We start from the raw sequence: 12,411 nt of genomic DNA on the forward strand, positions 1-12,411 counted from the left end.
GAGAAGGAGTGAGTTCAAATCTCCCAGAGAACTTCATGGTCAAGTATCTCCTTACAGAGGCAAGAGAGCACAAGTCCCTGAGATGGGAGACACCAGCATACAGAAGCTGAGGATACAGGCAGGGATGTTGGGTCCAATAGCAGAACACAATGGCAGCAGAAGAACTCAGGCCAACGTTAGCTTCTCTTGAATCCTAAGTTCTACGGTGGCAACTTCAGTGGCAGTTAGATCTGAAAGCAGATCCAAGGGCAGTTTACCCCAAAGAGAGATTGCTATTGAACACATCAGTCCAGTCTATTGTCTGAAACACCTTGTACCTTTGATATCTAGGGCTAGGGCTAATAAAAGTCCAGAGCCTGTGATTGGGCCATAGAGAGAGGAAGGTGAGGCTTAAGGATAGAGAGGTCTTGGAAGAGAACAACCAGGGGAGAAGGAAAGAGAAAAGACAGAGAAAGGAGGAGGCTACAGTAAGGCCAGATGGATTATGAGCCTGTGGCCAAGAGAAATGCACCCTGAGGACAGGCTGATGGAGCAGAAGCAGCTTGGTGACATTCAAACAGCAAGTAACAAGGGACATGTGGCTTAAATACAGCTGAGACTAGCACAGAACCTCCCCAATCTAGGCTTACAGCTTGTAAATAAAATACTAGGTTTCTTGTCTTTTATAGGGGCAAGGTAGAATAAATAATTCATTTGCAATCAGCCATCCACCAAGTGATGTGGCTGAAATGGAAACCCTAGCAGCACTCCAAACTAGCCCCACTGGTAGTAAGCTAACCTTATTCCAAGAAAAATCTTCAGTGTCAGCTCTGGCTCAACAGTCTTTATTTAAGTAAGAGTCTAGGTATTATGGTTTGGATCCCAAGTGTCTCTGAGAGGCTGACAGCAGCCTGAGCACTATTGGGAGATTGTGAACCTACAAGCAGGTGCCATTTCACAGAAGGATCCTGGGGAAATGACCTGGAAGGGATGGTGAGAGCCTGGCCTCAGACCTACCTCTGTTTCCCTGCCATAAGATGAAAGCTTTGTTCCACCATGGCCTCCTCGCGGTGCCTCACCACAGGTTCATGGGCAGCAGAGCTGAAATCTCTTCAATCATTGAACCTCCCTCCAAAAACAGTTCTTCCTTTGAAGTCGTTTGTCTCAAGTTTTCTTTTAATCACAACAAAGGACATACTAAGGTACAAATTTCAATATATCAAAGGACAAAATTTTGCTCAAACTTGAGCATTTGAGGCAAATAACACTGCTTTGATGTGGAGATAACATGCTCAGAAATATATCCACATCAAGACAATTTAAGAGTTCTATCCTTGACTTTCTGCAAAGGTCAGGGGGTAAAAGGAGAATTCATAAAGCTACTGCAGCAGTCAATTAAAGAACAAATTTGTACTGGAACCATGGAATGGCATTATGTTTATTTAAATATTGGATAAGTAAAGAAAATAGAATGGAAAAGATAAAAATCTCTATAAAAGCAAGCAGAGGCAGGTAGATAGATATCTGAGTCTGAGACCAGCCTGGTCTATATAATGAGTTCCAGATAGTCAAAGCAATGGGGTGAGACCTTTTTAAAAACAAAACAAACAAAACAAAATAAAACATCAGGCTGGGAGTGGTGGAGCACATCTTTAACCCTAGTATTGAGAGGCAAAGGCAAGCAGATCTCTGAGAATTCAAGCCCAGCCTGGTCTACAAATTAAGTCCAGGATAGCCAGGTCTCTGTTACACAGAGAAATCCTGCCCAAAAAGCCAAAAAGATTTAAAAAGACCCTATGGGGCTCAGGGGTTAAGAATGCTGGCTGTCTTTCCAGAGGACCTGGGATTGATTCCTGTATTCACTGGCAGCTGACAGCAGTTCCAAAGATTTCAATGCTCTCTTCTGTTATCTGAGAGCACTGCAAACATATGATACACAGACACAACATGCAGGCAAAAGATCCATACATGTAAAATAAATAAATGAATCTTTATAAAAAAATATAAAAATAAGAACATATAAAAAGTCGTAGATTGCTTCTAAAAGACATTCTTATACCCCAGTCCCAGGGATCCGACTCTCTCTTCTGGTCTCTGAGCCCCCACACAAAGCATACAAACACAAAGATAAACATCAATACAAATAAAAATAAATCCTCCCAAACAGTAAAATAAAACTGCAATTTTTCAGAGAACAATCACCCCTTACTACCATGCTGGTGGAAATGCAGGATAAAGGAGCAGAAGCTAGGGACTCTGGCTCATCTCAACAATGTAAATGTAAGCAGCCCCTATGAGCCTGCAGTTCCAGTTTCTTTTTTTTTTTTTTTATAAATTTATTTATTTATTTATTATATGTAAGTACACTGTAGCTGTCTTCAGACACTCTAGAAGAGGGAGTCAGATCTCGTTACGGATGGTTGTGAGCCACCATGTGGTTGCTGGGATTTGAACTCTGGACCTTCAGAAGAGCAGTCGGGTGCTCTTACCCACTGAGCCATCTTACCAGCCCCAGTTCCAGTTTCTTATATCCCCTAAGAGTTGGAGATGCCTATTCAAACAATGCTTAACAAGAATACTCATAGCAGGACTGGTCCCAATAAACAAACAAACAAAAACAGTAACAAAATGTGGCAACATTCACACAATGGAACAGTAGCACAGTTTCAAAAGCCCTGAGCCAAGATGCTTGGAAATAGAAGTGTTTCAAATCTTGGGAGTATTCTGGGGTTTGGGAATTATTTGCATAGACTTCACTGGTTGAAAATACAAATATTCTAGTTACAAATGTTCATATGCATTATCACATGCTATGATGCTAGATGAACCTTCAACTAAAGATGTCTAACACAGAACTAAAGGTGTCAAACACAGAAGGCCACATCTTATATGGCTCTCTTTAGTTTTTTGTTTTAAAAAAAAGCAGAGTAGAGGCTGCCAGGTGACTCATAACCTCTATTAACTCTAGCTCCAAAGGTTTTAACACTCTCTTCTGGCCTCTGCAGGCTTCTGCACACATGACCACACACTCTCAGACAGATACATACATACAAATGTGAACAAAATAAAATAAAATCTACTTAAACATATATTCTACAATAATTAAGATCAGTTGTAAAAGCCATTAAAAAAAAAAAAGACAGAAATCTAATGGAAAAAGATAAAGACACAGACAGGCAGTTCATGAAACTGGAACTTCCTGTGGTCAGCAGACACACATCAGTCAGCACCTAGCCTGCACACAGACTTCTGCTTGTCAAGGTGCTGATCTCATGTCATGGCGGCTGTCCTTGTGCTTAAGAGTCATCCTACTTGGCCCTCATTGTCATGTAGCATTCCCATATAAGCACTACTCGGATTTATTTGTATTTATTATAAATAATCAACAAAAAGTTTTAAAAATAATGGGAAGAATGTTGCAGTTCAGTAAATTCCAAACTTGGTGTGATGGTTTGAGTATATTTGGCCCAAGAGTGGTACTATTAGGAGGTATGTCACTGTGAGGGTGGGCTTTGAGATCCTCCGCCTAGCTCTGATGTAGATTCCAGCTCCTCCAGAGCCATGCCTGCCAGAACACTGCTGTGCTTCCTGCCATGATGATAATGGCAGGAACCTCAGAACCTGTATGTAAGGCAGCCACAATTAAATGTTGTCCTTTATAAAGAATTGCCTTGATCATGGTGTCTATTCACAGCAATGAAACCTTCACTCAGACACTTGCTATATAAAAGGGAAAATATTTTGTCTGCCATGGGTTAATTTTGAGTATTTCTTTTTTTAAATCTTTTTTTTTTAAGATTTATTTATTAATTATATGTAAGTACACTCTAACTGTCTTCAAACTCTCCAGAAGAGGGCATCGGATCCCATTACAGATGGTTGTGAGCCACCATGTGGTTGCTGGGAATTGAACTCAGGACCTTTGGAAGAGCAGTCGGTGCTCTTAACCGCTGAGCCATCTCTCCAGCCCAATTTTGAGTATTTCAAGTGACAGTTTATTAAGGTACCTAACACTAGATGGAAAGAAACCTAAACTTTTTTACTTAGCTTACCATGTAAATTTGAGAAAATATACTTTGCCAGGCATGGTGGCATTCAATCTTAGTACTTGGGAGGCAAAGCCACACAGATCTCTGAGTTCAAGGCCAGCATGGTATGAGTTCCAGGACAACCAGGGGTAGGAAATCTACTTTGTCAGAAGGCTAAAACATCTACCCTTTTGGAAACAGACCAAGGAACTTCTGAACTCTAATATACTTCATACTGAAGGCCACACATGAAATAACAAATATGTTGATGCTGGCGGGTACTTGGCTCTGCTGAAAGATTTTCCAATGCTTAACAAGAACTAGTACACTCCAAATACAGATTACTGCAAAGATTCTCTATCATCAACTTTTATTTGGGTAATATTTTGTCTACTAGAGAAGGAGATGCCATTAAGGCAGAACTAAAAATAGCAGAAATGGGGCTGGAGAGATGGTTCACCAGTTGAGAAAGTATACTGCTCTTGCAAAGGACCCGGAACTCACTCATAGAGAAATTGGCCTGATAACAGCATAGAGAAGGGGTTGAAAGTACTCATCTAAAGATGAACTCAGGCTACACCAACATAGGTCAGCAGACAGAGAGGACCAAAGCAGAAAAAAAAACCCAAAAAACTAAAAGTACAAAAGAAGACCCCCCCCCCCAAAGAGAATGTCCTAGAAGCCAGGACAGGGTGACCAACTGTCAAATGCAGCTGAAAATATTACAAATAGTAAAAACTGAGAAAGGTCTATCATATCCTGCAACACAAGTTATTGGTAACCCTGAGGAAAAAATTATTTCTGTTTTTGTGATAACTTCAAAAACTTGACTGGATTAGACTGAAAAGGTGGAGAGCAAATGCTGGAAATAGAATATCGGGGGATTTACTGTAAAGGAAAGAATGGAAATAGATTAGGAGAAAACAAAATCACAGGAAAGCTTTTGCACTACAGGGGAAGTGTTCCAGTGCTGCTTACACCACAGCCCCAGGACTCAGGGTGGGGATACAGGAAGTGAATGAAAGTGGAGGATAAAAACTTTAAGACCAACTGAACTATTCAAAGACGTGTCTCCAGAGAGAGAAGGCTACTCCTGTAGAAAGTAAAGGAATACAGCAGAGAATACCTATTACTGGAAGCAAGCCACCCCAGGCTAAATGCAGATCCTGCAAACAAGGGAGGAAAGGCCCAGCCAGTGATCAGTCCCTTGCTCCCTCAAACAAGCAAGCCCCTCCGGATGACTGTTTTCAAGTGGACTTCACCACATTTTCGTACTTTTAAAGCTTTCTTTTTTATAACAAAAGTGTCATGGCATTTCAAAGTGCTTTAGAGACAGGCATGGTGGTGCCAAGCATTGGGAGGGGAGGGAAGGCTGGGACAGCAAACAAGCTCAAGGTCAGTCTGTATACAGCAATATTCCAAAACAGGTTACATAATGAAATCCTGTCTCAAAACACCTGATCATTTTGACATCACAAGGGTACTAAATCTAAGGCAGTGATTCTCAAGGTTCCTAATGCTTTGACCTTTTAATGCAGTTTCTTATGTTGTGCTGACTCCCAACCAGTTATTTTGTTGCTACTTCATAACTACAATTTTGCCACTGTTATGAATCCAGATGTATATATCTGAAATGCAACCCCCAAAGGGGTCACCATTCACTGGTTGAGAACCCCAGATCATCACCGAGGAACCAGTTATTTGCACTTTTACATTCATAGTTAATAGTAAAATGCAGATCCAAATTGTTCTGTGCAAAGAAAAATCTCAATTAAAAGGTTGAAGCCTAGAGATCCAAACATGAAAACTTTGTGGGTGGAAGAGACAGGGAGAAAACACCACACAGCTGCTCCAAATAAGGTCCCAAGAGCAGATACTGCACACCAACCTGGCACCACAGCACATGGATGGGCAAGATGCTGTATTCCCTGCAAAACTTTCCCCTCCCTTTGATTTTCCCTGTTTATTTTTTGAGATTGTAGCTGCACCACTTCCCCCTCCCTTTCCTCCCTCCAATCCTTTCCATGCTGTCTTTCAAAGTCAATAGCCCCTTTATTATGTCTTTCAACTAATACAAAGTACAAGAGTCTTGTAAACTCCTTTTTTAGCATCATATAGTTCAGCTATTGCCTAAAGCAGACCATTTCATTTCCCTGTGAGGAAGAGTAACTAACAGCCTGTGCTTTTCTCTCTGACTTTCTCCCAGGCAACAGTTTTGAGACATGGCTTCTCTGTGTAACCCTGGCTGCCTGGAACTAGCTCTATAGACCAGGTTACCCTCAAACTCAGATCTATCTGCCTCTGCCCAGGATGGCAGATCTGCCTGACTATGTGCTGGAATTAAAGGTATAGAACCGTCACACTGTCTCCTGGATTTTTTGAAATGGAATGAGGAGACAGTTGGGTTGAAGCTATGGATGTAGCTACCTCCGTCAAAGGGGAAACTGGCAGCATGCTATCTGTGCTGCATGATCCCAGCAGACGCTTTCCACCTGCTAAGTCCACCTGCTGTTTTCACCAGAGCTTGCTCAGGAAGAAATAAGCATCACCTGTCCTCAAAACCAAGCACGGTCTCCCTCAAAAAGCAGGGTTTTATAAGAGAATGGAAAAGCCCACGTGTTTAAACTGCTGTTTTCAACAGAGAAGAATCCCACTGAAATAAGTTGATCACTTTAGAACAATCTTTTCACCAACTGGAGGAAAACATGCCATCTCCACTGACTCCCCAATTATTTCCTCTTACTAATTCCTCTAAGGATAATTCCCTGACTAACCTCAGGATACACAGAAACTTTCATTCTGCATTGTAATATAATCTAAGCATTATTTACTTCTGTGAATGTACAAAGGTAAGTTTTATGTATATATGTTTACTCAACAAAATTAGAAGCTACTTCAGAATAAAATCTATGTCCTAGTTTTTTTTTCACATAAAATTAAGTATATACCGGTAGCACCCAATAATTAAACTATAAACTGCCCTCCAGAAATACCAAGCAAGATCCAAAGATAACCCAATATAGCGTCATCACTGCATTAGCATGTCAGCATCACACACCAGCACCAGCTGCACAAGCACATGCTGCTCCCCCTGCTCAAGAACTGCCCGTGTCTCCACACCGTCTCCTCATTTCTCATTCAAAACCGATCTATTCAAGGCTCATGTTTCTTACTTTAGGTCATCCCATACGGCCCGTCCTCATGCCATTACCTACACTCTAAATAAAACGTTCCCTAGCGTCACTCACAAGCACCTATGATTTGGCCCAATAGGAAGTGAGCACACAAGTGAGCCACTGTACAGCACAAGCAGCAGCTGAAACTCTGTGACTGAGGGTGAACAAAGCCAGCGCTCTGTGGATTGATTCACTCCGGCTAGATGCACCCAGCTAGAATAGGAGGAGAATCAAATACGTGTTCAGGGTTCCAATCATGAAAATTGGTTTGTCTACTGGATTAAGTTATGAATATAGAGCTTTACTTGTGTTGCTTTTTTAAAAACAAAAACCTCATTTAAAAATTGTTTTTCATTCTAAGATGTATGTATTTACATTTTATGTGTATGGTGTTCTGCCTGCATGTGTCTGTCTGTGCACTACATGATCATATATATGAATTGCCTGTGGAGGCGAGAAGAAGGAATTGGATTCCCTAGAACTGGAGTAATAGATGGTTGTGAATAACTGTACAGGTGCTGGGATTCAAACCCAGGATCTCTGAAACTGTGTGTGAACCAAGCTGGCCTTTAAATCAGAGATCTGCCCATCTTTACCTCTCCAAGTCCTGGGACTAAAGGGCTGTACCACCACACCTGGCCTGAAAAATACATCCTTAGTGAAATCATCTTGTTGTAAGCATTTCAGATAATTTGTACGAAGACTAACTTGTGACGCTGGGCTAAAAGCAGGTACAAAATGGTTGAGATGAAAGAGAAGGATACCTCAACTCTGAGTTTTCAGGTATCCAAATTTTCTTTTTTTCTTTAAAATTTTATTTTATGTGTATAGATGTTTTATCTGCATGTATGTGTACCCTTTGTGTGCCTAGTACCCTTTAAGCTCAGAAATGGTCTGCCTTTAATCCAGCACTGGCAGATCTCTGAGTTTGAGGACAGCCTGGTCTTCAAACAGAGTTCCAAGACAGTCAGGGCTATGTAGACCTATCTCAAAAAGCAAACAAACAGGGCTGGAGAGATGTCTCAGAGGTTAAGAGCACTGGCTGATCATCCAGAGATCCTAAGTTCAATTCCCAGCAATCAACAACCATCTATAATGAGGTCTGATGCTCTCTTCTATCCTGCAGGTAGATATACAAGTAGAATTTTCAAATACATAAATAAATAAATCTTTTTTAAAAAAATTAACGTACAAACAAAATACATGGCTATGTTGGGTTTGAATCCCTGGGCCTGGAGTTACAGATGCAGAGAGTTGTGAGCTTTCACTGTGGGTGCTGGGACTCAAACTAGGGTCCTCTGGAAGAGCTGCTGAGACATATCTGAAGCCCCAAGGGATATGAATTTTCTTTCAACCCATATATGTGTGTGTGTGAACGAATGAATGAATGGTTCCATTTTCCTAATAACTGACAAGGTCCTTTATTCTTCCACAAGGTTGTCCAGGCTGAACTCCTGATTTCATGCAATCCTTCTGCCTCAACCTCCCAAACATCTTAGTTTCAACACACCAGCCACAAGGCTGCCCTTCCCCTTATTTATTTTGTTTCTAAGGCAGTCTCACTCAATAGTCCAGTTTATTCTGAAATTCACAATGTAGCCAAGGATATCTTTGAACTCACAGTAATCCTCCTGTCTCAACCTACTAAGATCTGGCATTATAGACATGTGCCACTATGCCTATCTTTTCTACTTTTTCTCAGTGTACTCTCTCTTTCTTTACTGTCTCCTCTCAGATGATACCCATATATCTGACTCTCTCTGTCTCATGAGAATGAGACCAATGTAAATAATTAGTTGGGAGGTGGGCCAATGGAAATAACTCAGTCAGCCACTAGTAGGTTACTGTGCTCCAATGGATGTCCCATGCAGCATATACAGGCAGAACTAACGGGATGTAGTAGAATATTTAAGAAGAAGAAGAGGAGGAAGAGGAGGGGAGAAAAAAGAAAAAGGACATGAAGTTGGCAGGGGTCCAAGGAGAAAGAATGGAAGGGAAGAAACAGGGATGGGTAGGTGGATATGACCAAAACATACCACATGAAATTCTCAAAGAGTAACTTTTAAAGTTTTTTCAAGCCTGGGTGTTTATTAGGAATAGTTTAACACATGTGCATCATATAAAGCTGTAAAGGAATACAGGCGTATTATGACAAGAGTGACCTGAAGTGAATCTGGTCTTCCTCCTTGGAGATAGCCCCTACCTCTCTTTTTACCATTACTAAGACAAGAGCCTTTGCTGCTGTGAACAGGCTGGCCTCACCACACTCAGCTTGGGGACATGTTTGGGGAGAGGTGCTGATCTGTGGACTAGATAACTATATCCAATGTGTCTAAGAGAATTCAGTCTCCACAGATCACCATAAACACAGTGGAGATATCCAGAAGGGAGGGTGAACAGATTTCACTTATTCTGCACCACATAAGCTATGACACCATGGAACCTTACACACACTGCTGGTGATTATTAACTTTCTTATCAGTGAAATGTTACTGTTGTCAGCTTCATTACGTTCTGAAGTGTAACGTAGGTGAGTTAAAAATGTTGCAGGGCAGTGGTAGTGCATACCCCTGATACTAATACTAGGGAAGAGGAGATGAATCTCTGAGTTCGATGCCAGCCTGGTCCTCAGAGTGAGTTCCAGAGCAGCCAGGGCTACACAGAAAAATATTGTCTCCAAAAAAAAAAAAAAAAAAAAGTTAAATGCTTTGCTCTGTTAGTGTTTTAGATATTTGGAGCATATAGTTGTGAGCCTCCATGTAGATGCTGGGAACAGAACTGATGTCCCCTGGAAGGACAGTGCTTTCTCAGCCACTGAGCTATCTCTCTAGCTTCAAATGCTTTGCTCTTTCTAGGCCTTCAACCTTGACTTCAGCTTTCCTTGTGGAATATTTTTATAGAGTTTTTGTCACAGTTGTATCTGCTCTGTTTTAGAGACAGAGTCTTACTATGTAGCACAGACTGGCCTCAAAGTCACAGCAATCCTCCTGCCTCAAAATTTAACTCCATGTGCCCCAATTTCTACTGGGGGGTGGGGTGGTGGGAGGGACTGTGTGACAATGACAACATTTATATGAGCATGGTCTATTTGCAGAATCAAAGGTTCCCTGACAATTACCTTTTGTTCTTCTCTTTCTGTTGCATGGTGGCACTTTTCAATTCTCCAATGCCTCAAGAAATCTCGAAGATATCCAAAGAGGGTGAGTACGCCATAGCCCACATACGTGAGCACAGCAACCAGCATGGGTGTTTCTTCAAAAGCTTCATTAAACGGTCTTTTGTACAGTCCTCCATTTTCTGTAACATGATGAATCTAAGAGAGCAATTAAAATTGTTTATTGCAATCAGAGACCAATGAAACACTAAGGTCATGCTTATTTTCGAGAGTAATGATTTACAGTAAAGGGATAAAGAGGCAATGAAAAAGAATCAACAACATCTAACACTGATGTTGATCATAATTTAATTTCCTGAAACAGATTCTAAACGAACTATAACTTCAGGGAACATGCTTTCCTTTATCCTAATAAAGTAAAAATATATAAAGAAAAAGCCTAGTCTAAAAAATACTGTACTATCTTACCAACAAAGTGATGACATGTTCAAAAGTAAATTCGGTTTTATAACATAAATGTGTGTGAATGTTTTACTACAAGCCATTCCTAAAACTACTCAGCTATAAGTCACTCAAAAACACTCAAATGACTTCTCAGTACTAGGCTGCAGAGGTTTTATTGCCTTTCCTCACTTATAACAGTAAAGAAGAGCTGTGGAGAGAACTCAGCAACTAAAGGCTTTTGCTGCCAAGGCTGACAACTTGAGTTCAATCCCTAGAACCCACGTGATGGACTCCCTCATAAACTGTCTTTTGTCTCTCACAAATTGTCCTCTCACTTCCACACATGAGCACACAGGTCCCCACACATGCACACATACCCATAAACAATACATGTAATATAGTCAGGTGAGAAAGGGTCCCTAAAGAAGGGGTAGGAGGAGGAAGAGAGAAAGGGGTAGAGTCGTATCAACCAAAGTAAGAATTGTGAAAAAACCTTACAGAAACCCAGTACTTTGTAAGATAATCTTTAAAAAAATAGAACATAAAAAAATTTAAGGAGTTTCAATGAAGGTGACCTGCATGGGTAGACAAGCCTTCCCTGAGAAGACCTCTAAACATTATGTATAGACACACATTAAATAAAAACAAATTTTTTCCAGCACTTGGGAGGCAGAGGCAGGCGGATTTCTGAGTTCGAGGCCAGCCTGGTCTACAAAGTGAGTTCCAGGACAGCCAGAGCTACACAGAGAAACCCTGTCTCGAAAAACCAAATAAATAAATAAATAAATAAATAAATAAATAAATAAATAAATTTTTTAAAAAAAGACTAAATTAGTTGGGCAGTGGTAGTGCCAGCCTTTAATCCCAGCACTAGAGAGGCAAAGGCAGGCAGATCTCTGAGTTTGAGGCCAGTCTGATCAACAGAGTTAATTCTAGGACAGCCAGGGAAACATAGAGAAATTCTTTCAAAACAAACAAACAAACAAACAAACAAGATCAACCAGCAGCCATCATGCATTGATTCTATATATATTTTGATCTAAGTCTATATTCTCAAAATTTTAAAAATTATCCTTGTCTCTTTACTTTACCATTTAAGATATGTTTGCTGTTTGTATATGGAGACGGGTTGCATCATGTCATACTGGATAGCCTAAAACTTGTAAATTTTCTGCTTCGCTTCCCAGGGCTGGAATTACAGGTATGTGCCATTGTGCCTGGCAGCACTTGGGTTTTAATATACAGACACAAAGATATTTTACTTTTGACTCAATGATTAAAACATTTTATTTTTACCAGGTAGTGGTGGCACACACCTTTAATCCCAGCACTTGGGAGGCAGAGGCAGGCAGATTTCTGAGTTTGAGGCCAGCCTGGTCAACAGAGTGAGGTCCAGGACAGCCAGGACTACACAGAGAAACCCTGTCTCCGGGGGGGGGGGGGGGGGGGGACAAACCAAAAAACAAAAAAACCTTTGCCAGAGCTCCTTTTGAAAATAAATAAATAAACTGGATAGTGAGTGAGGAAGATATCCAGCATAAACCCTAGCCTCTACATGCACACACAGGAAAATTGTAGTGTCAGCTTAGTTTACATGAGAATGTGCTGCTGATAATACTGTTCAAAGGAAGAGAGTCAGTGCCTCGCACCTGGCCTGGGCAGTGATCCT

At 40.9% G+C, this 12,411-nt stretch overlaps 1 protein-coding gene across 1 annotated transcript in view; it reads right to left on the reverse strand.

The window, feature by feature from the left end:
* Sptlc2 (serine palmitoyltransferase long chain base subunit 2) overlaps positions 1-12,411 on the reverse strand; it is a 79,463-nt gene that overhangs the window by 51,224 nt on the left and 15,828 nt on the right. Inside the window, exon 2 of the mRNA XM_021179358.3 lies at positions 10,302-10,496. Coding sequence (XP_021035017.1) covers positions 10,302-10,496 — 195 coding nt within the window. The remainder of the gene's footprint in view (positions 1-10,301; positions 10,497-12,411) is intronic.

Source organism: Mus caroli, unplaced genomic scaffold, assembly GCF_978045245.1.
Source record: "Mus caroli unplaced genomic scaffold, Mus_caroli_1 scaffold_14, whole genome shotgun sequence".
Classification (NCBI taxonomy): Eukaryota; Metazoa; Chordata; class Mammalia; order Rodentia; family Muridae; genus Mus; species Mus caroli.